The sequence below is a fragment of the Marmota monax genome, unplaced genomic scaffold (assembly GCF_021218885.2).
Source record: "Marmota monax isolate L192 unplaced genomic scaffold, Marmota_monax_Labrador192_F-V1.1 WCK01_AAM20220418_F8-fsc00178, whole genome shotgun sequence".
Taxonomy (NCBI): domain Eukaryota; kingdom Metazoa; phylum Chordata; class Mammalia; order Rodentia; family Sciuridae; genus Marmota; species Marmota monax.
This window is the reverse complement of record NW_026694501.1, coordinates 19,993-43,027: the sequence shown is the minus strand read 5'-3', so window position 1 is coordinate 43,027 and position 23,035 is coordinate 19,993. Positions and strand designations below refer to the sequence as shown.

Here is a 23,035-nt window from a genome sequence, read left to right as displayed (position 1 = left end):
GGAGGCCCCACTCAAGGTACTTTGTAACCAGCATTTTCTCCCGTGTGCGCCAGTCCCGCGTGGGTCATGGGACAGTCCTGCCTGGGCGCCTGGCACTGTTCTTTGCCTCTCTGGTCTCCTCTTGCCTCATCTGGAAAATGGAAAACAGACGATCTGTTGTCAAGTGCTCATGTAACACAACGGGCGCCATTGTCATCGTAGTTCATGCGACTCTGACACTGGGATCTCTGCTCTTCTCGGCCTACCTGGCTTCTTCTCTCACGACTCCAGAAAAAGGAACCCCGATTGCGCACACAGACCTTTTCTGCACCCCGGGTTTCAGGGTGTCTGTGGGGAAAGGGAAGCTCCTCACAGTCTGGGGGGGCAGTGAGCCCCACGTGGCGTCCTGAATGGGGAGGCATTTAGGCAGACAGCCTGCAGGGGCCCCCGGAAAGGAGACCCGGGAGGAGGGGAGGATCCCTCAGGTAGACTCGGGGTGAGCTCACCTTCCCCGTGAGAGGCAGGATCCATGGAGGGAAGGGTCCCTGGTGACTTGACAGCAGGTCGAGGGCAGCCCCCAGGGTCCCCCAGGTGGCGGCTGCTGGGTGGGGAGAGAGCCCCACCTAAGGATGCGGATGTGAGGTGTAGCCTCCTGGTCTGGTCTGAGGGTGGGTGGGTGCCACCGTGAGAGGAGGATGAGGACGAGACTGTGGGCGGCGCCGTGGGAGGTGACCAGCAGGTGCGGCCTAGTTGTTGGGCTCTGGGGTGACACCCCATCTCTGGGTCTTGACCATGTGGCTGATTCCTTTGGGACCCTCCCTGGGCTGTGTTGGGGTTCCTCAGGGAACACATGGTGCCCAGGCTGCCGCTATCCCAGCCCTAGTCTCCCTGTGGACGCAGCTCTCCTTTCGGTCCCCTCTCAGTCTTGGAGCCATGTGAGGGCGGGGATGGGCTGTCACTGCCGTCCTGATGGCTGGCGCACAGCGGAGCTCTGAACCATTAGGGGGTGGCCTGACTCAGTGGGGTCCTCCTCCGCCCAGCTTTAGTCTGCACATGGAATCAATCAGTCACCCCAGGGATGGGCCCCCAGTCTGTGCCCCCTTGGAGGGGAAAGTGGGGACATGCAGTTTCCAAAGGGTCCTAGGGACTCCCCTCCCCTGGCACCTCCCTGCTCAGCCTCAGCTGTGGGGCTGCTGTCGGGATCCCCCTTCTGTAAGCCCAGACTGCAGCAAGCCGCAGCGGCCCTCTAAGTCCCCCTCCCTACATGGCTGGGGCAGACACCATTCGGCTCCGGAAATGCCCTCTGCCCTCCCCAAACACGTGACCCGCGATTTTCCTTGAACACAGCACTTTGTGACTTTGACATGAACTTCAAATGCAGCTTCTTTCCTGTCTTCGCATCAAAGAAGGAGGTTGAGTCGCAGAGGAGCTGCTGGTGAGAGCCCGAGGGACACCAGGCCTCCCAGCCCAGGCCCCACTCCTGCTGGCCTCTGTGCCGTCCCCGGGGTGCCCAGGTGAGCGCCCGTCTTGGGGCCTTGTGCTCATGTCCGGTGAGCCCCAGGCAGAGGCTGAGTAAAACTGTCCCCAAGTGTGAAAGTGGCAGGATATGGCTTCCTCACCCCGCCCCGTGTCTGAGGTGGGGGGAGCTGGCGGGTCTCAGGCCCGGGGCTGAGCTGACTTCTTGGGTCCTGTTCCTCACTCAGAGCCAGCTCGCTGGTGCTGGGGACCAGAGACCCCACAAGTGGCCCGCCCACCTTGACATCCACCGGCACATCTCCAGGTAAGAGATGCCCGGATGGGGCCACACTGGGCTGGGTGGCCTTGTCTGCGGGGAGGGCAGCCTGCTAGCCGGGAGTCGAGGGCCTCTCCTGCCGACTGGGAGGGCCCGTGTCCAGCTGGAGAAGGACAGCACATTGAGGAAAGCAGCTGTCCCTTCAGATGCCAGTGACCCAGGAGTGTCCAGGGGACACAGAGATGCCTGCTGGGTCCCTGGCCTCCCGCTTGAGCCCTGTCAGGGCTGCATGTTTGGCTTCAGGAGCAGAGAAGATTCCGGAAAGAGCAAGTGTGTACTCCGGTCCCTGGGCCCCATGAATTCGAGGGTGGCTAACGGGGCCGTGAACTTAAACCACAAATGCTGGTTCAAGTCCTGATGCCTGGCGCCCCTCTGAGGAGGGGCCCAGGGCAGGCTCAGGCTACTTATCAGGACCCGGAGAGGAGCAAGGCCACTGGGTTCTGCTCAGCTGCCTGGGGGGGCTCCATCTGCACATCTTGTCTGATGCACAAACATGGACGGCTTGGAGGTGTAGGTCCTGACCGGCGAGTAAGGTCACCTGCCTGTGACCTCAGGCAAGGCACCTGCCCCTCTGGGCTTTAGGCTCTATCTACAAACCCGTCATGGGGTTCTCCTGTGCATTAAGAGGGAGACTGTCCCCAGCGTACCTGGCACATAGTAGGTGCTTGCTGAACATCTTGCTAGGATCCTATTGTTATTTCTGGCTCTGAGCTGCCTCAGGCCCTGGACTTCACAGTTTCTAGAAACCCGGGGGCTGTAGCCACCAGACCACTCCATGCTGACGGCTCCTCGCCCTGGGCCCGGGAGTAGGGTGACGGCTGTGCTTCGATCGGGAGCCACTCTGCCTCCCCACATTCCACAGGGACAGTTGATGTTTTTGAGATATTTTTGGTCATGCCTGGGGTGAGGGGTCTTTGGACATCTCCTACACAGAGGCCAGGAGAGCCGCTAACCCCCCTATAAGGCAGAGGGCAACCCACACTGCCCTGTCTCTGTCAGGCCCTGTCTTCCTCACTCACCCCCAACTTTTCCCATCTCCCTTTTAGGATCCCCAGAGCTTGAGGCCCAGAAAGGGAAAGCTTCTTGCTGAGGTCACACAGCTCCTAGGACCAGGCAGTTGAGCTTGGGGTTAGTGGTGGTGGGGGGCTGGCTTGCTGCAGGGGGTCCAGGGACACTGTGCCGTCCATCAGCAGATTCTTGGTGCTGGATTTGGGATCCTGCCCCATAAAGCATGTGGCCAGGAGAAGGGTGTGGTGCTGCTCTGAGCTGAGGGAAGAGCCCAGGCAGAGGCCCCTCGGGGTTGGTCCTTTCCTAACCCCTGGTCAGTGAGTCAGAGAAGCCTCTCGCCCAGCCTCCGTCCCCTCCCCATGACCCTGGACCCCATCAGCTGTCGGGGTGTCTTCCACCCATCAGAGCCGACTGGAAACCTTTCTAGGTACCCATTATTGGTGGCCTCTGCTCGACACCGTGTGTGCAGGGGACCTACTATGTGTCTGGCTGACAGGGTCTCCACTGTCACCGTCACGTTCTGGTTTTGTCAGCACATCAATGCCTGCATCACATCTTAGGTGGTGACAAAGCTGGGCCAGGGATGGGGAGGGGAGGCCATGTCAGAGGGGGAGGTCAGAGAGGCCCTTAGAGCAGGGGACTTTCAGGCAGAGGACGAAGGAAAGAGTGCTCAGGCAGAGGGTACAGGTGGTGCAAAGGCCCTGAGGCTGAACTCTACCTGGTTAGTTCAAGGGACCTGAACAAATAACACAGGGAGGCCACACAGCTGGAGGGGCAGGGAGGGCAGGAGGTGACGGGTACATCACACAAGGCATTGGGGGCCATGGTGAGGGGCTCAGCTTTTGCCCTGAGTGAGGTGGGAGCCCAGGAGGGCTGGAGGATGTGCTATCACATGCTCTGACCAAAGCCCTCCTGCTAGGTCCCTTGGGATATATGTATAAAACACCTCTCACCTCAGGCGTGACCATATATGGCACCAGGGATTGATCCCAGGGTGCTTAACCACTGAGCCACATTCCCAGCCCTTTTTAAAAATATTTTATTTAGAGACAGGGTCTCACTGAGTTGCTTAGGGCCTCGCTAAAGTGCTGAAGCTGGCTTTGAACTTGCGATCCTCCGCCTCAGCCACTGGGATCACAGGCGTGTGCCACCATGCCTGGCTCCCTTGGGGCCTCGTTCCCTCTGTTGTATGAATGCCTCCATGTCCCCTGTGGCCTCTCACAGTGGGCAGTGAGTGGGGTGTTTAGTGCTCGGCGTGTGTCCTGTGGGACGGTGGACCTGCTCGCTGCCCCTGAGTCACAGCCGAACAGGCCACACCGATCTTCTCAGAGCCTTTCCTGGGCCTTCCACAGCAATCTGAAAACCTCTGACACTCGGCCCCTTTCCTCTGCGATGCTCGGGGTCTCTCTGGGACAGACGCGATTTCACGCTGCTGTTCCCCCTGGAGGACACCTGAATGTTGGAACTTCAGGCAGGTTGCGGATCCAAGTGTTTCTCCTCCTACCTCTCGGCTTGGGCTGAGTCAAAGCTGGTCTCCCGTGGCTGTCCCTGGGGTGACCTAGGAGGGCCATCAGCTCGGAGACAGACAATGAGAATCTCGGAGCTGTGAGCTCAAGAGGAGGGGGAGGGCCAGCCCAGGGTGTCTGGGGACGAGGCCTGGGTGACAGCTAATGACTGGCTGAGAGTCCGGTGGCCTAAGCCCCAGGCCTGCCTGTGCCCCCTGACCAAGACCTTGGGTCAGCTCATGCAGGACTGGGCTGGGAGCTCGAGAGCTGGGTGTCTCCTGGCGAGGCCCGGAGGTGCAGGGACGCAGCTCAGGACAGGTGGGTCTCACGGGGGGGCTGCAGACTGGCCTGGCTCGTCTGAGAACTGCTGCTTCATGCTGGCCTGGCCTGGAGACGGGCCTTGGCAGGAGGCCCCAAGCCCACGTCTTGCCCTGGACCTTCAGCTCCTGCCTCTGGTCTCTCTCTGGTGTCCTCAGTATCTCTGGCCCCAGGGCCCCTGTGTTTTGCTGATGAGGTCAGGTCAGTCCAGAAGGGCACAGGGAGATGGGTGCAGAGGCGTGCTGGGCTGGCCCGGGGTCGGGTGGGGGTTGTTATTATCATTGTCATCGACAGTGACACAGGAAGGCTGGGGAAAGCCGAGACAGAGGGCGAGCTCCTGTCCCTGGGACACCCTGGCCTGGGGTCTGAGGTGGCCACTCTCAGCCTGTGACCCTGTACTGGGCTCCGAGGACCAGCCTCCTCCCATCTCTTCTGCCTGACCCCCTTCCTGCTACCCAGGCTGCACCTGTGGCCACCATGGGGCGGAACTTCTCAAACGGAGTTGCCGACGGCTTCCTGCCACAGCTTCCTGCCCAGGGGCCAGTGCCCCCCCCCCCCCGCCCACCATGTGCCTGGACAAGCCCCCACCTCACTGCTGCATCCTGTACCCCAATCCTTGATGGGAGCTGCCAGGAAGGGCCAGCTGGATTGGGAGGATGGGGGGGGGCACTGCATGGATAAAAATATGGAGGCAAATTTGAAGGAAGCAAGAAACAGCCAGGTGGGCAGAGGGCGGGTGGGGGTAGATCCACTGAGGTCAGCAGGGGGGACAGGGTGGGTCCTTGAGCCCAGGAGGCCTCTGGGAAGACTCGCCTAGGAGCAGCTTGCAGACGCTGGAGCTCAGCTCCTGTGGAAACAGATTGTGGGGTTCAGCCCACCACAGGCACCCGGTGAGTTAGATCTGTATCTCAGGTTGTATTAATAGAAACAGTTGGTAGAGATCAAAGGAGGTGATGCCAGCACGGACTGACCTCAGGCTACAGAGCTGAGCTGGGGGAGGGGAGGGGTTGGCAGAATGGGTAGCCACAGACTGGATGACCCAAGTAAGGGACAAGGCTGGGGAAGGAGGAGAGCAGAAAGGATCAGAGCAGGAGGAGGCAAGCCAGCGGGTTGCTGAGCTCTGCAGGGCTTCAGGGGGTTCACTGGTGTCCATCACGTAGGGGACGCAGCATTGAGGAGGGCACTGAGTGCTTGCCTGGCACTACCACAGCTTGAGAGCTGGGATTAGCAGCGGGTGTAGAGTGCCAAGCTGGATTGATGGAAGTCTGAAACTTCCAGAGAGGCAGATGGCCCTTAATGACCTTCCCTACCTTCCAGGTGTGGTGGCTTGCTCCAGTAATCCCAGCAATTGTAGAGGCAGAGGCAGGAGGACAGCAAGTTCCAGGCCAGGCCCCAACCAACTTAGTGAGGCTCTGTTTCAAAAGAAAACCCAAAAAGCCTGGTGATGTGGCTCCGTGGTTAAGCACCCCTGGGCTTAATCCCCAGGACCAAGAAAAGATAAAAAATGAAAACACAAAGAAGGAAAAAGAAAAAGCGACCCTTCCCTGCCCTACTTCCGTTATCATTTTTTAGTGCAGGACATGCCTATCCCTCCCAGCTCCTTCCCGCTCAAATAAACGAGTTGAGTTGCAGTTTACGTACAGTAAGATTTATATGCCATCTGAGTGAAGTCTGAGATCTGACGAAGTCATGCAGCCAGGACACTACCAGCTCCATCACCATGTTGCCCCAATCCCTGGCCACTCTGGGGTCAGCCCCTGCCCCAGGGAACCTCTGACTCCTCCATCCCCGAAGGTTTGAACTGAACCTCAGAGTCTGGCTTCTCTGAAGCCTTCCAGATACCCTTGGGCCATCTCACTCACTGACTCCCATTCCAGGCTGTTCCTCTCCGCCCCAGGCCCATCCTGCCCAACGCTGGATACCCAAGGTGGATGCGGCTCTCCCGATCCAGACTGAACCCAGGGGGTACTTAACCACTGAGCCACATCCCCAGCCCGTTTTATATTTTATTTAGAGACAGGGTCTCCCTAAATTGCTTAGGGCCTCACTAAGTTGCTGAGGCTGGCTTTGAACTAGTGATCCTCCTGCCTGAAGCTCCCAAGCCCCTGGGATGACAGGTGTGTGCCACTGTGACCAGCCCACAAAAGCTTCTTGTACCCTTGCTTACACTTGTGTAACTGAGAAGGGCACCCGAGGTCCTGTGCCCCAATATTAGCTCAAGCCCAGGTGGCCTTGCTGGGCCCACCTTAGCAGAGAGACGACTGGTAACTGCTATGGGGAGATTTTTTTTCCCCCAACATTATTTAAAAAGTACAGAAAATGGAAAGAATTGATTTCATGCCCTTTATCCACCTCCCAGATTCTACAATTCACGTTTTGCTCTATTTATCACAGACTGTTGATCCTCATTGTATACAGATCCTGTGTTTAGAGACCCTGTCTCGAAATAAAATATAAAATGGCTGGGGATGTGGCTCAGTGGTTCAGCACCCCTGGGTTCAATCCGGATTGGGAGAGCCGCACCCACCCTGGGAGTTGCTGGGATTACAGGTGTGCACCATCGCACCTGCCCTCAACAACAAATCTTAACAAGTCTGTAGATACATTATTTTTGTGGTACTGGGGTTGATCAATGCCTGGTGCCTGCGGGACAAGCACCCGACACGGAGCAACACCCCCAGCCCAATCACACATATTACATAGGTGCCTTGAAACAGAAAGACACATAACAAGGTCACAGACATGTCGTACCTTGAAAATATGTGCAGAGTCTGGTAGGAACCTAAGTCTGTATTTCCTCTAGGACTCTTGGTTCAGTGTTTGTTAGTCTTGCGGTGATTTTTCAGAACTGTGAGTGACAAGTATCCTATCCACGCACCGCTCCCTGAGCATCCTCCAATCAGGATTTGTTTTTGGATGCCTTTCAAAATCAATTACAGTTGTCAGCACAAAGCCCACCCAGACATTCTGTATTCAGAGCAGTAACCAGGGATCACTCGGCATAGTATGGTTCTTTCTTATTGAGGGGTGAATACAATGACATGCAAAACTCTTAAGTGTAAGCCTGGCACCGTGGCCCATGCCTGTAGTTCCAGCAACTCAGCCCTGACTGGGGATGTGGCTCAGTGGTTAAGCACCCCTGGGTTCAATTCCTGGTAAAAGAGGAGGAGGAGGAGGAGGAGGAGGAGGAGGAGGAGGATTCTTAAGTGTACACTGAGTTTTGATTAATTCAGACCTGTGTAACTGGACCCCTCTCAAGATACCATTGTCACCATGACCCCAGCAAGCTTAGGGTAGGCAATTTTAAATCATCTGCCTTACCAGCTTATCTATCTACCCTTCCCCCAATCCCACATTGTTTAATGGTTATATTCAAGTTCACATTGGAGTTAAACTCTAATGTGTTAAATTGATCCCCTATTGATGGATATTCAGATTAGTTTACCCTTTGTGGAAACTTGTCAAGGAAGGGAGAGGCGCACGGCCAGGGCGGATTTCCAAGAGGGGCACAGGTGGAAGAGCAGGAAAGGCGGATGCGGCAAGGGTCCTTGGATGAACAAAGCTTGTTCCAGCCTCAGGGCCTCTGCACATGCGGGTCCTGCTGCCTGATGTGCTCCCTCCCTGCTCCCAAAGTTTTGGGAAAGTTTTTTCCTCCTTATCCTTCTAATCTTGCCTTAAACACTGCCTCCTCGGAGAAGGTGACCATCCTAGCTAGAGTGACCTCTGTATCTCAATATCATACTGTTCATTTCCTTTATAATCCTGATTTTAATCTGCAATGCATATTTTTGTTCCCGTCTCTGCCTATCACATGCCCCCATGTTATCATCGGAGGGCAGGAGGGACCACGTCTTATGTAGCCATATCCCCAGCACCGGGGAGGGGAGGGTGGAACACAGTAGACTTTCAACACGTGCTTGGGAAATGAAGGGTGGTTACGGGTGGTGGGGCGCGGGGACTGTAGAGGTGTCAGGTGGGTTTGGGACTCCAGATCTGTGTTCCGGGCTCTGCGCAGCGTCTCTCCGGCCTCCCCTGGGCCCGACGGAGGGGCTCATCGGTGCACCACCTCTGATCCACAGGGCCCGGCGAGGTGCGGGGCGCGCGGCCCCCGCAGGCCGGTGGCGGCGATGCCGGACCCCGCGGCGCACCTGCCCTTCTTCTACGGCAGCATCTCGCGCGCCGAGGCGGAGGAGCACCTGAAGCTGGCGGGCATGGCCGACGGGCTGTTCCTGCTGCGCCAGTGCCTGCGCTCGCTGGGCGGCTACGTGCTGTCGCTGGTGCACGACGTGCGCTTCCACCACTTCTCCATTGAGCGCCAGCTCAACGGCACCTACGCCATCGCGGGCGGCAAGGCGCACTGCGGCCCCGCCGAGCTCTGCGAGTTCTACTCGCGCGACCCCGACGGGCTGCCCTGCAACCTGCGCAAGCCGTGCAACCGGCCCGCGGGCATGGAGCCGCAGCCTGGGGTCTTCGACTGCCTGCGCGACGCCATGGTGCGCGACTACGTGCGCCAGACCTGGAAGCTGGAGGTGAGAGCGCGGGCCGCGGGGGGGCCGGAGGAGCCGCGGTGCCCAGGCCCTGGGCGGTGCGGGGACGGGGTCGTCTTCGCCCGCCTGCGTGATGCTGATCTGAGGTGTTTGCTTTGGAAGCCGGAGGGAGGGGGCCCTGGCCAGGGGCGGGACCTAGGCGGTGGCTTCGTGCTGGTAGTGGAGGTGGGCTGTCCCCCACTGCCCGAGTGCCTGAGCCAGTGATGGAAGTGTGGACCTGGAGAGGCCAGGCTTGCCTTGGGGGCTTGAGAGGACGGTGGGTGGCTGGGGATGTCCTGGGGTCCGGCTGCTGCTGAGGCCCCAGCTGTGCGCAGCCGCCCTGCGCCAGGTGCGCAACTGCGCCCATCTTCAAGCTAAATGCGCGCTTGGGCCTAGGCTGGAAGGCAAGGCCTGGGGCTGGGTGACTCCCTGGACAGATGAGGAAGGCGACCTTGGCGCGCGATGGGGGTGGAGGTCTTATGGGGCCAATCGGGAGGGCCCAGGAGACGGGAGAGGGTTTCCATAGCCAGGCACTTAAGGACTTTCCTCGCCTCTCCTTCCCTAGGGCGAGGCCCTGGAACAGGCTATCATTAGCCAGGCCCCCCAGGTGGAGAAGCTCATCGCCACCACGGCCCACGAGCGGATGCCCTGGTACCACAGCAGTCTGACGCGCGAGGAGGCCGAGCGCAAACTCTACTCAGGCTCGCAGACCGACGGCAAGTTCCTGTATGTGGGGCCCGGGGTCTGGGGGCCGTGGGGGCTGGGGTTATTGACTAGCGTCCTGGGGCCCCCCCGGGCAGACCCGACTGTGCAGGGCGGCCTCCAGGGGACTGGCCTCTGCTCACCCACGTAAGTGGGTTGCTGTGTCCGTTTCTGGTGAGCAAAGGAACTTTTGTATGGGAAAGTAGCTGTAATGGGTAGCCAGGCCTTTAGAGTTGGCGGGCTTGGGGATTTCTGTCACCCACTTGGCTGTGGGTTTGGAGTGTGGACCCGAATTTCTGCCTTCCTCAGTTTCCTCTCTTTCATTTTACAAACATTTACTGAATTCTTATTGGGTGCTAGTCACTGAGGACATGGTAACAAGCCACACAGACACAAGTGCCTGTCCTCCTGGGGCAGGTAGGAAAAAAGAAAAAAAAAAAACCCTAATAAAATCTAGACTCTGCCAGATGGTGGTAGGTGCTAGGTGTGTGCAGGTGGGGAGGGGCTGGAGGAGGGTTTCCCCAAGAGGTAACTTTAGAAAATTTTTCTATTTGATATTTTTATTTTATTTTTTTTTTAGAGAGAGACAGAGAGAGAGAGAATTTTTTAATATTTATTTTTTTAGTTTATCGGGGGACACAACATCTTTGTATGTGGTGCTGAGGATCCAACCCGGGCGGCAAGCATGCCAGGCAAGCGCGCTACTGCTTGAGCCACATCCCCAGCCCCTATTTGATCTTTTTAAAAGATGTACATGACAGTAGATTGTATGTTGACATATCATACACACATGGAGTACAACTTCCCATTCTTGTGGTTGAAAATGATGTGGAGTTTCACTAGTCGTGTGTTCATATATGAACTAGGAAAGTGAAATCCCATTCATTCTATTCTCTTTCCTGTTCCCAGCCCCCTTCCCTTCATTCTCCTTTGTCTAATCCAAGGTACTTCTGTTCTTTCCTATCCCCACCCCTTATTGTGTGCTAGCCTCACATATCAGAGAAAACATTTGGCCTTTGGTTTTTCTGGGATTGGCTTATTTCACTTAGCACGATAGTCTCCAGTTCCATCCAAATGTCATAATTTCATTCTTTTCTTGTGGCTGAGTAATATTCCATTGTGTATATGTACCACCTTTTCTTTACCAGTTCATCTGTTGAAGGGCACTTAGGTTGGTTCCATAGCTTAGCTATTGTGAATTGAGCTGCTGTAAACATTGAACTACTTCACTGTGCTATGCTGATTTTAAGTCCTCTGGTATATGCCAAGGAGTGGGATAACTGGGCCAAATGGTGGTTTCATTCCAGGTTTTCTGAGGAATCTCCATATTGCATTCCAGAATGGTTGCAGTAATTTGCAGTCCCACCAGCAGTGTATGAGTGTACCTTTTTCCCCACATCTTCACCAACATTTATTGTTACTTGTGTTCTTGATAATTGCCATTCTGACTGGAATGAGATGAAATCTCAGTGCAGTTTTAATTTGCAATTCTCTGATTGCTAGAGATGTTAAACATTTTAAAAATATACTTGTTGATCGATTGTGTTTCTTCTTCTGTGAAGCGTCTGTTCAGTTCCTTAGCCCATTTATTGATTTGGTTATTTGTTTTTTTGGTGTTAAGTTTTTTGAGTTCTTTATATAGCCTGGAGATTAATGCTCTATCTGCAGGTGCCAAAGATTTTCTCCCATGTTTTCTCTCTCTCCTCATGTTCTTGATTGTTTTCCAAAAGGTGACTGTGAGTAAAGAACTGAAGGAAGAGAGGAGGGACCCCTGAAGGTCTAGGGGTGTGGCTCAGTGGTAGAGCACGTGCCTAGCACCCCAAAAGCAAAACAACAAAATCCAAACCAAACCAGAAGATAGGAAGAGACCGAGCAGCTTTTAGGTGAAGGTGCTCCTGGCAAGCAGGATGCCAGGGGCAGAGATCGGAGGCAAGGATTTATTTGGCATGTTCTGGAAACATGGAGGAGGCCAGTGTGCAGAGCCCAGTGAGGGAGAGAGTGGTAGGAGGTAGGTGGCTCTGGCTTTTCCGGAGTGAGGGCTTGCTCTCTCCAACTGTCCAGTAGGGGACAGCAGAACCCACCCCAAGGATCTGTTATAGAAGTTCACAAATTAACATGCATCAAGCAATAGTGTGGTACCAGGCAGATGGGAAAATGCACTCCTGTCAGCTCACGGTGTGTGCGTGCGTGCATGTGCGTGCGGGTGTGTCTCAGGCCCAGCTGAGGCAGCGTGGCTGCTTGGTCATGAAAGATTCTCTAATGCTCTTAAAATCCTCTGGGTTGAAAGCCCGGCTGGAGCTGCCACTTTCCGGCTTGGATGTGAATTCTGTTGTGTTAACAGATGTTATCCAGATGAGAGCCGAGGTCTCTCAGGCCTCGAGATACAGAGAAACAGAGTTACTGCCCCTCTCCTATGACCCCAGGAAGTCCAGGGTCCTCCCCCAAATCCGTGGGGGTCAGTGTCCAGGGCTTCCCTTCTGGTGCTTCTTGATTTGAGTACCTGCCCAGAGGGATTCCCGCTGTCACCCACTTTCCCTAGGGCTGGTCCCTCTTCTGGGGCCTGTCCTCTTGAAGGAACTGACCTCCTTCCTCAATTTTTCCCACCCATGTGAGGTCTATGCAGATTGTCAGCACATCTCCCAAAAGATAAGTCCCCTCCCCAAGATTCTGCTGGCAGCTGATGAAATAATATATATTTTTTTTACCCTAACTCATAGATTTAGGCTGCACAGTGGAGTGACATTTCCAAGGATTTTGAGGGACCCCTTGATTGATTGCTGTTTAAAAGCTGCTGCAAGACAGCTTTTCAATAACTTTTGAGTTAGGGCTATTTTCTCCAAGGGAAAACCTTTGCATTTGTATCAGTTAGCTTTTGCTGTGTAACAAACTTCCCCATGACTTATTGGCTCAGAGCAACGCGCAGTTTATTACTTCTCACAATCCTGTGAGCAAGCTGAGCAGTTCTCATTTGGGTTGGGACCAAATATGTTGGGATGGCCATGCGCAGTGATGGGGATGAGGGATGAGTTGGCTGTGGAGCTTCATTGTCCACTGGGCTATCCTGGGCTCATTCACATGGTGCAGGTTGTAGGTTTCTCAAGAATAGTTACATGGGCAAGTTCCAAGACGCAGTGCTTTTCAGACCTCTGCTACTGATGTCCTCTTGACTGAAGCAGGTCACATGTCCAAAGTCACCGTGGAGGAGGGACTACTCAAGGGAGAGGGGTGAAGATGGCGAGTTTTGTAGCCTGTCAATCAGAAGATTGGAAGAAGGGGGTCATGATGAAGGCGTGGGCATCTTGAGCATGGGCGCTGGGCCAGCTTTCTTTCTGTTTGGACGGTGGACAGCAGGGCCTCCACCTGGGATGTCTGGAGCGCTCCACCTCCTCGTGCATGGACATGCTGGGCCGTGTGTCGCATCTCCTTGACCAGATGCTGCACCCCCGACCGCAGCTGTGATGCTCAGATGTCAAAATGCGCACAGCCCTGCCCCGCCTGCTCACGAGCACGGCACCTGCTCTCTCTGTTACTGCAGCACTTTGTTTCCTCCCCCTCGGCTTCTCCTTCATCAAATATGAATTCATCTTTCCTTGCTCTTGTGGCTTGGGTGTCTTCCTCTGGCTTCAAGTCCCCAGTGCGGCTTTTCATCTGCAGATCTCTGTCTTGCTCTTCCCTTCTCCTCCCCGCCTCCTGTCCTCTGAGCCTTGCCATCTCACACTCTCCCCCCATCCATGGAAGGATCCGCCCCTCCCATGGTTTAAGCGTCCCCACGTTCCCGGGGGCAGGAGAAGCAGGAGGGACCCCAAGCCCCCAGGCTGGCTTCAGCGTCAGCAGTGACGTGGTTTTCACCTGTTTGTGGCTTCAGCTTCCACTTTCCAGCCTCTTTGACCAAGGATTCTACTGCCCCAAGGAAAAGTGGGCCAACAGCAGCCCTGGCTGGCTTGGAGTTGACCAGCCAATGGGGAGGCGAGGACCTTAGGAAACCCAGGGCCAGTGGCTCCGAGCAGCTGTCGGCACTGTCAGGAGGCACATAGGACCAGTGTTGGCAGGGGGAGGGGCAGCTGGGGGAGCCTGGATCTGGGCGCGGCCAGTGGGATGGGAAACAGCTGGAAAAGTGTCAGTGTGAGTGACGGTGCCTCATTCTAGGGACTGTCAAGAGAGCAGGGAAGGCGACGGGGAGCCAGACTCCTGGAGAGCTGGCCAAGGCAGACTTTGGACAGAAACCAGTCCCTGAGGCTGAGAACTGTGCGGGCAGCCTGTAGAGAGTTGGGGCTGGAGGTCAAGGTTGCTGCGCCAGAGCCCCATGGGAGGCAGGGCAAGAGGGACATCCCCAGCAATCCCCGGGCGGGTGGGGGACAAGCCTGCAGCTGGCCGGTTCTGGGACAGGGATTCAGGGTGTGGTAAAAGACACCTGTCCCTCGGGCCTAGAATGATGACCGGGCCACCGTGAGCTTGTCACAGTGGCCCTCCCTGTATGATCTGGGTAGAAATGACTTCCACATCTCCCCAAGAGACTGGTTTTAAGTCTGCCTGCTGCAGGCTGAGTGTCCCCTGGGAGGTGGCTTTGAGTCTGCCATAGATGGCCAACTATCCATTGGTACGAGTCTCAGTGAACTTCCCCAATGGCTGGGTGCGGTTGGTAGAGGACCAGGTGGTCCCCCAGATACATACCTTGTGGCTGAGTATCCAGTCATGGGTTGCTGAGTGTCCGCCGTGGGTGGTCAGTATCCCCCGTGAGTGGCCACACGTCCGCCCCTGGACAGCCGTGCGTTGCCCTGCAGACCCAGTCGCTGTCCTCCCAACTGCTTCTCCCTACAGCCTGTCAGTCACCAGAAGGCGCAGAGGCCAAGGGAGGCCCGGCCTTGTCTTCCCCAGCCTCTGCCACTTCTCCAAGTGGCTCCAGGGTATGGAGCCCCTAGGGTGGTGTGTGGGGACCAGAGGCACAGTGGGGGTCTCCCAGGTGACGGTACGGTGACATCCCTCCCCGCCACCCCTCCAGGCTGAGGCCCCGGAAGGAGCAGGGCACGTATGCGCTGTCCCTCATCTACGGGAAGACGGTGTACCACTACCTGATCAGCCAGGACAAGGCCGGCAAGTACTGCATCCCCGAGGGCACCAAGTTTGACACGCTGTGGCAGGTAGGACCCTGTTCCGGGAGGATGCCATGGCCCTCGGCTCCCCGGCAGGAGGGCCCTGCCTGACACCTGCTCCCGCAGTTGGTAGAGTACCTGAAGCTGAAGGCTGATGGCCTCATCTACTGCCTGAAGGAGGCCTGTCCCAACACCAGCGCCAGCGCCGCGGCAGGTGAGTGGCACCCGGGGCTGGGGGGGCACGAGGCCCCACCCCTCCCTCACTGTCCCTTCTGCTCCTTCAGGGGCCGCTGCACCCACTCTTCCAGCCCACCCGTCCACGTTCACGCAGGTGAGTCAGCCGGGTCCTGGGGCTGGGGACTCAGCGCTGGGCGGGCAGGCTCCAGAGCCAGTGGGTGTGGAGAGGGGTTGCCACGCAGGGGTCTCCCCAGCACCATTCCTGGGGAGTCCTCAGCAGGTACTGGCCTCAGGAGAGGGGCTGGGCACCCCTGGCTTGGGCCCCACTGACGGCTGCTGACCCTGTGATCCCTAGGCTCAGAGACGGGTGGACACCCTCAACTCCGATGGATACACCCCTGAGCCAGGTGAGCTGGCAGAGGTGGAGGTGTGGGCAGTGTCCTCCTGCCCAGCTGAGCAGGGTCCAGGGCTGGGCTGTGGCCTCAGCAGGGGAGGACGAGGCCAGCCTGTGGCCCTTGCCCATGCCCACCACACCTGCCCACGCGTCTGTGTGTCCCAGTGGGAGCCAACCCAGGGGACAAACCCTGGCCACCTGGGGACTCCCTGTGGACAGACCCAGTTTTTGGAGTGCTTACCATGCGCTGGGTGCCTGTCACACTCCCTGGTTGCCGTGTGAGAGCTCGTTGAATCCCCTGAGGACCATGGGAAGTGGTCCTGGTGCTCAGCAGAGGGGAAGGGGTGGGCGGGCGGCCAGGACTTGAAGCCGGGCAGAGCCGACTCCTGGGTGCTATCTCAGGTGCTCCCGAGTTCCATGTGTGGGTACACACCAGTGCACATGGGTGCGTGTGGGTCTGTGCTCCGTGGGTGTGCACACGGGCACTCTCCTCCAGAGGCCTCAGTTGGGAGGTACATACCTGGACACGGGCAGGCCCAGCACAGGTGTGCACACATGAACACACACACGTGCACACTCCAGCTTGCACCCCCTGGGGACATGTGGCTACCCCTGCACGTGCCTCCTGAGTCTCTTCCACATGGCTTCACGGGGCACCCTCAGATGTGACAGGAGTGTGTGTGCAAGTGACACTCACAAGCGCATACCTGCTCATGTGCATCTGCATCCTGCACGCGCCGGGCCGTGTATGTCCAGGGCATCTGCCTCGTGGGCTGAGGCTGCCCCGCCCTCCCCACCTTGCCCCCTCTCTGCCTCTGACCCGGGAGCACCCTGTGTGTGTGCCCAGCGCGCCTGGCGTCCTCAGACAAGCAGCGGCCGATGCCCATGGACACGAGTGTGTACGAGAGCCCCTACAGTGACCCCGAGGAGCTCAAGGACAAGAAGCTCTTCCTGAAGCGTGAGAACCTCCTCGTGGCCGACATTGAACTTGGCTGTGGCAACTTTGGCTCAGTGCGCCAAGGCGTCTACCGCATGCGCAAGTATGGCCATGCTTGATGTCCCCTCAGGGACGTCACTGTGCTGGGGGCAGCGGGAGCAGACTCGGGGACGGGGGCTGCTGCTTGCTGGAGGAGTCCCTGGAAAGTGCAGGATCCCCACAGGCAACGAAGGTCACGGGCGTGGGCCAGGGAGAGCGTGGGCCAAACTGTGTTGCCCCAGAGGCCTCAGGGCGTCCCAGGGGAGCTGCAGAGAGGCGCCCATGTTCCCGCTGCACTGACAGGGGAGGGGCGGGGGCTGGGTGTCTCTCTCCAGCCGTGGGCCGCTCCCAGTGGGGTCCTGGGCTGTGCGCTCTGGGGGGCAGATGCTCCCTGCAGCTGGAGAGTGCCTTGGTGACAGTGTCCACTGCACGTGGGGGGGGGTAGGAGAGGGACAGGAGGGCAGGACGTGTCTGACCCAGGCATGCGCCCCCCATTGCCCGCGCCCCGGGCAGGAAGCAGATCGACGTGGCCATCAAGGTGCTGAAGCAGAGCACGGAGAAGGCGGACAAGGACGAGATGATGCGGGAGGCGCAGATCATGCACCAGCTGGACAACCCTTACATCGTGCGGCTCATCGGCGTGTGCCAGGCCGAGGCGCTCATGCTGGTCATGGAGATGGCCGGCGGCGGGCCTCTGCACAAGTTCCTTGTCGGGAAGAAGTGAGTCGGTCCCAGTGCCCGCGGGCCACCCAGGCTGGGGCCCCATCCCGTCCACCCTCCCAGGGCCACCCAGGAGAGGGACACCATACTGACATGGGGGAGCATGAGCACGCCAGGGCACACCAGCCTGGTCGCACACGCCCACCCCGACACCCACACTCATGCCACGGGCCCAGCTGCCGGTCCTCAGCACCTCCAGGTGCACCTCGGTGGCATCAGGGCCAGTCCACAAGGCTCTTCCAGGATTAACCGGGGCAGAACTTTCCGAGTGTTCAGTCGCAGAAGCTGTGTAAACACCAGCCCGTCCAGCCACCCAGATTCTCTGGGTCAGATTCATGAGCCGTGGAAACTGCCGATCGTCGATTATCTATGATTGAAAGCAGCAAACGGCAGCCGCAGCTTTTTGTACTGTGTGGTTTTACATTTTTATTTTGGTTTTGGGTACCGGGGATTGAACCCGGGGACGCTTAACCACGGAGCCACATCCCCAGCTCCCCTTTTTAAATTCTTGATTTTTTTAAAATATTACTTTAGTGGTCAATGAACCTTTTATTTATTTGTATGGGGTGCTGAGAATCAAACCCAGTGTCTCACACATGCTAGGCAAGCGCTCTACCTCTGAACTACAACTTCAGCTTCCTCCCCCCTTTATTTTGAGACAGGTTCTTGCTAAGTTGCTTAGGGCCTTGCTAACTTGCTGAGGCTGGCCTCAAACTTTCGGTCCTCTTGCCTCATCCTCCCAAGCTGCTGGGATTATAGGTGTGCACCACCGTGCCCAGCAGTTTTATATTTTTAAAGAATATCAAAAACAGGGCTGGGGCTGGGGCTCAGCGGTAGAGCGCTCACTTAACATGTGCAAGCCCTGGGTTCGATCCTAGCACCACATAAATAAAATAAAGGTATTGTGTCCAACTACAATTGAAAAAATATAATATTAAAAAAAAGAATATAAAAAACAAAGTGTATGTGACAGAGATCATATGCAGCTGACAAAAGCTAAACTATTTGCTATCTGGCCCTCTACTGAAAACTTGTGTCATTTCATTTGTGATCTTCATGCCCACACTCACAGCCACAGACCCACATGTGCAGGCCCACCGGGAACATTTTTGCTAATCCCTTCTCATGGGCACACATGCCTTCACCCTGTGTTCCCAGGCACACATTTGGTCATTGAACAAGTGTTTGTTGGACAGGTTTTGGTGACAGGAACTATTACAAGTACTTGGGGTCATCAGCAATAGAAGCAGTAAAGCCCCCTGCCCTGTATTCTGGTTGGAGAAGAGAGCAATGAGTAATAATCAGGAGAAAATACTGAGCATGTTAGAAGATTGATTCTGCAGGATCGGAGCTGAGCAGGTCAAGAGGGTTGGGTGTCTGGGTGAAAGATGAGTTTTGAGTAAACTGAGGGTGGTTGCCAAGCACAGATCTGCCGAAGAGCATTCCAGACAGAAAGCGAAGGTCCTGAGGTGAGCTGAGCCGGGTATGGTGGAGGGACAGTCAGGAGGGAGCTGATGTGGGCTCAGCAGTGGTGGGTAGAACCATGTGGGCTGTGAGGAGTTCTTGGACCTGGTGGGAGCCCTGGGTGGCTGTGAGCTGAGGGACACCAGGGCCTGAGGTGCAGGGAGGTCAAGCCTTGGGAGACAGCAGGGAGGGAGCCCTGAGGCCTGGGCAGAGTGCTGGTCCCCAAGGTGAGTGATGCTGGGGCCTGGATCAGGGGGCAGAAGCAGAGGCAGAGAGAAGTGGGAGATTCTGGAGAGACTCTGAAGACAGTTGGATGTGGAGGAGGAGGAGCTGGGGGCAGAAACAGGACAGAGCTGCAGGGAAGATGGGTGGGGAGGCCCTGCCTGTGTGCGCCCAAACACCAGGAGCTCAGCTTTGGCTGTATTATCTTTGAGATGCCCATGAGATGCCCCCATGGGCACATGGCCTAGGCTTGAGGGTTGTCACATATGGTGATACTTGTAGCTTCCAGAATGGAAGAGGATTTTGTCTGTTTTGCTGCCAGCTGTGTCCCCAGCCAATGCCTGGCACACAGCAGGTGCTCAATAAGTGCTTGTTGAACATAGGTACTCCAGCCCCTACTCAGCTGGGTCAGACGTGGGCTCTGCCTCCTGGGAACTTGGTCTGTCCCCTCCCAGCTGACCCGCTTTGCCCTGCACCCCAGGGAGGAGGTCCCCGTCAGCAACGTGGCGGAGCTGCTGCACCAGGTGTCCATGGGGATGAAGTATCTGGAAGAGAAGAACTTCGTGCACCGCGACCTGGCCGCGCGCAACGTCCTGCTGGTCAACCGGCACTATGCCAAGATCAGCGACTTCGGCCTCTCCAAGGCCCTGGGGGCAGATGACAGCTACTACACTGTGAGCCCCTACCCCATGGTCCCAGGCGGGTGGGCTGGCGGAGGGTCCCCGCGCCCTGTCCTAGCGCAGTCTCCCCCTTGCCAGGCGCGCTCAGCGGGGAAGTGGCCGCTCAAGTGGTACGCGCCTGAGTGCATCAACTTCCGCAAGTTCTCCAGCCGCAGCGACGTCTGGAGCTACGGGGTCACCATGTGGGAGGCCTTCTCCTATGGCCAGAAGCCCTACAAGGCAGGCTGGGCAGGGGCGGAAGGGGGCGGGCGGGGAGGGTCGGGACGAGGAGGCCCTGGTCACTTACCCGTGCTCTCCGCCCTGGCTGGCGCAGAAGATGAAGGGCCCCGAGGTCCTGGACTTCATCAAGCAGGGCAAGCGGATGGAGTGTCCCCCCGAGTGTCCGCCCGAAATGTACGCGCTCATGAGCGACTGCTGGATCTACAAGTGAGTGCCAGGGGCTGGGAGGGCACCTGGGATCGGGGACCTGGTTGGACCACTCCCTGGGCCTGGGGGGGGAGGTCCTGGGCCAATCAGTTAGTGTCACCACAACTCCACCCAAAGACCTTTCCCGGGCGATAGCCTTTCCCACACTCAGCGCCTTGGGTCCCCTGCGCCTGTGCACCGCTCTCCATAGCGCTGGCCCTACCAGGCAGCAAGGGGGCCACACCCAACCCTTGCGCAGTGGACCCGTCTCCCGCCAGCCACCACGCCACCCGTCTGCACTGCTCCGGCGACCCCATAGTCACCCCACACACGCCAATACTCGGGGCGCGGAGAGATTCTCCAGGATCTAGTCCCTCCACCCCACCAGCCACCACCTACCACCTAGGCCACACCCAGGGACCCAAACACTCAGCATTGTCACCCCCATACAGAACATTCCAACTCCCCATCAGACAACAGCTAACACCCAAACTAGCTGATGCCCTGAGCTGGTCGTGCAACACGGGGGCAATGGGACATTTGGTACCCTGCTGCCCACACTTGTGACATTCACTCTGGCACACTCACGATGTCCAACAGACCCGAGAGGCTTGGTCCACCCCTGCCCTCTCATGCATTAACTCAGCCTCCATGAGGAACCCCATAGGCCCCCAGGCCTCATGCATGGACAGCCGGAGGCCGGCCCTGTGGACTCACCCCAGACCCCGGACCTAGCTCACCAGTGGCCCGGCCCTCGGCAGCCCTGTACTTCTGCATCCAGTGCCCCTGCTCCCCTTGGTGCTCCGACATCCCTCAGCCCAGCCCAGTTGTCCTGGCTCTGCAGCTCTCCTTCCAGGAGACATCCTGGTGACACATGAGTTCCAGTTCTCTGGCCCCGGAGACCCACTTCCAATAGCCCCACTCATTTTTGGAGCCCTGAGGCCCGCCACAGCCAGCCCCAGGCACGACCACCGTCTGCCTGGAGTGGGGCTGAGTGTGGCCTGGATCTCCCCTGTGGCCCGCAGGTGGGAGGATCGTCCCAACTTCCAGATGGTGGAGCAGCGCATGCGAACCTACTACTATAGCTTGGCCAGTAAGGCCGAGGAGCCTGCGCAGAGTGGACAAGGGGTGGAGGCTCCGTGCGCCTGAGCCAGCCCAGCCCATCCTGTGGACCCCACCCCAGCTACCCGCCTCTGCCCTCAGCCTTCCTAGGACCTGCAGGGTGCTGAGGCCAGCTCAGGTCCTCTCCCCAGACCAGCGTGGCTGTGGGAAGGGACATCAGGCCTCAGACCCCCTCAAATTCCCCACCCGGTCCCTGTACTGTTGGGCCAGGGAACGAAGGGAGCCTGGGAGGTGGGTATGCAGCCTGGTCCTGGGCTGAGGGCCCACCCTCACCAGGGGGGCCGTCCTCGGGACCCTGAAGGGGGAAGGCTAGAGGCCTTCGGTGGCTGGACTGTAATCACTGGAATAAACTCCTTTTCCCTTTTGCTCCAGTACCTTCATCTTTCCTGGGGGGAGGCCAGGAGACTGGAAAGGTTGTGGGTCATTGGAGGGAGTTAAGAAGTGTCCCAAAGCCAAGCCTGCGTGAGAGACTCAAAGAAGACAGGGCTGGTTTCCCACTTCTGCCCTTAGAGCATCCTCACCGATGCTCTAAGTAGACAGGCAGAGCCAGGTGGTGTGGGGCCCTCCCTGGATTGGCAGCAGGCAGTGGGGCAGGCTCCCTGGCCTTGGACATCCCATCACCTGGAGGGATTTTAACAAATAGCACCTCGCCCCAACCACTGTGGACAGGGTGTGTCTCCTGTCTCCTTGGGCGGTTCTGACACCAGCCCTGTGCCCTGGCTTCCACCTCCCTCCCTGGACCCAGGCAGCCACAGCTGGGGTCTTGCCCACCTGGTGCCCCTATGCCAGCTCAGCCCTGCCCCCTTTGCATTTCTTCTCTGGATGTGCCCCCAGCTGCTATTGGCTCCCCCGACAGCTCCCAGCCAGGGCCTCATTTCCTCTGCCCAGGTGCTTGGTTCAGGGGAGGGAGGTGCCCGCTCAGAGCCAATGAGAGGCCAGGAGATTTGCTGGGGATTCTGGGGAGACAAACTTCTTTTTACTCACGGTCTAGAGCCAGGCCATCTGGATGGCCTGTGGCCATTTTGAGGGGCCACGGGCTTGGGCCCTAGCTGTTGTGTGGAGCCCGAGCCCAGGTGGCGGGCTGACATCGGAGTATATGGTCGAACCAGGACACTGACTCTGAGAGTGCTGTGAACTCTGTGTTCTGATCCAACAATTTACTGTTCTGATCTCACCATTTACTGTTGAGTTTTAATATTTAAATGTAAACTTTAAAGAGCATATTTTTTTGCCTATCCTTTAATGAACTTTGTCATGACAGTTAATTTAGACAACCCCAGTAATATCACCAGTCAGACCCTGCTGGCTCGGCTCTGTGCTTTGGTTTTGAGAGTAGGTTTGTATCATTGGGGATTGTTTGGGGGTCTCTAGCTCCCACCAGACTGTTGATAGATTAGATTCAAAACAGGTGAGAGCGCAGTAATTATAAAGACACGGAACTTGAATTTTTTTGTTTAAAGTTTTGTGTTTAAAATTTTCTTTAAAATTTAAAACAGTGGTGTCTTGAAACTAATGACAATTTTTTTATAAATACATACATACATATATATATATATATAATGAACTGTATCACTGAATTTGAATTCTAAAGTGCAAACATTGTTTTTAAATTATTTAGAAACTGATGAATAAATAAAGAAAACTTACATCCGTGGTGTAACTTAGTGGCTTCTTAAATTTTGCAATTTGCAGATTATTTTCAGTTTTATTAAAATTTACTTGTTACTGAACAATGAATGATGTTGTTACATAAAATATTACAGACAGTAAACACATTTTGATTTTATTTTATGATTATCATTATTATTTGTTTTATTTCGTGATTATTGCTGAAAACAAAAAAATTTTAATAGGAAGGAGGTGTTACAGAATAATCCACTTGGTGTGAAATACCCAGGGAATGCTAATTGGTTCAATGGTGAATAACCGAAGAGAGAGGCGCAGTTCCGCCAGTA

General features: G+C 56.7%; 1 protein-coding gene across 1 annotated transcript; it reads left to right on the top strand.

The window, feature by feature from the left end:
- The first annotated feature begins 1,328 nt into the window (after positions 1-1,328).
- LOC124076255 (tyrosine-protein kinase ZAP-70) lies at positions 1,329-21,451 on the top strand. Its single transcript, XM_046420076.2, has 14 exons — positions 1,329-1,493; positions 1,683-1,759; positions 8,682-9,131; positions 9,694-9,854; positions 14,830-14,968; positions 15,047-15,134; positions 15,205-15,251; positions 15,453-15,504; positions 16,339-16,531; positions 16,981-17,187; positions 19,355-19,547; positions 19,632-19,772; positions 19,867-19,979; positions 20,984-21,451. The coding sequence occupies exons 3-14, from the start codon at positions 8,730-8,732 to the stop codon at positions 21,105-21,107; spliced, it is 1,860 nt and encodes a 619-aa protein (XP_046276032.1). The 5' UTR covers positions 1,329-1,493; positions 1,683-1,759; positions 8,682-8,729; the 3' UTR covers positions 21,108-21,451.
- Positions 21,452-23,035: the final 1,584 nt, after the last annotated feature.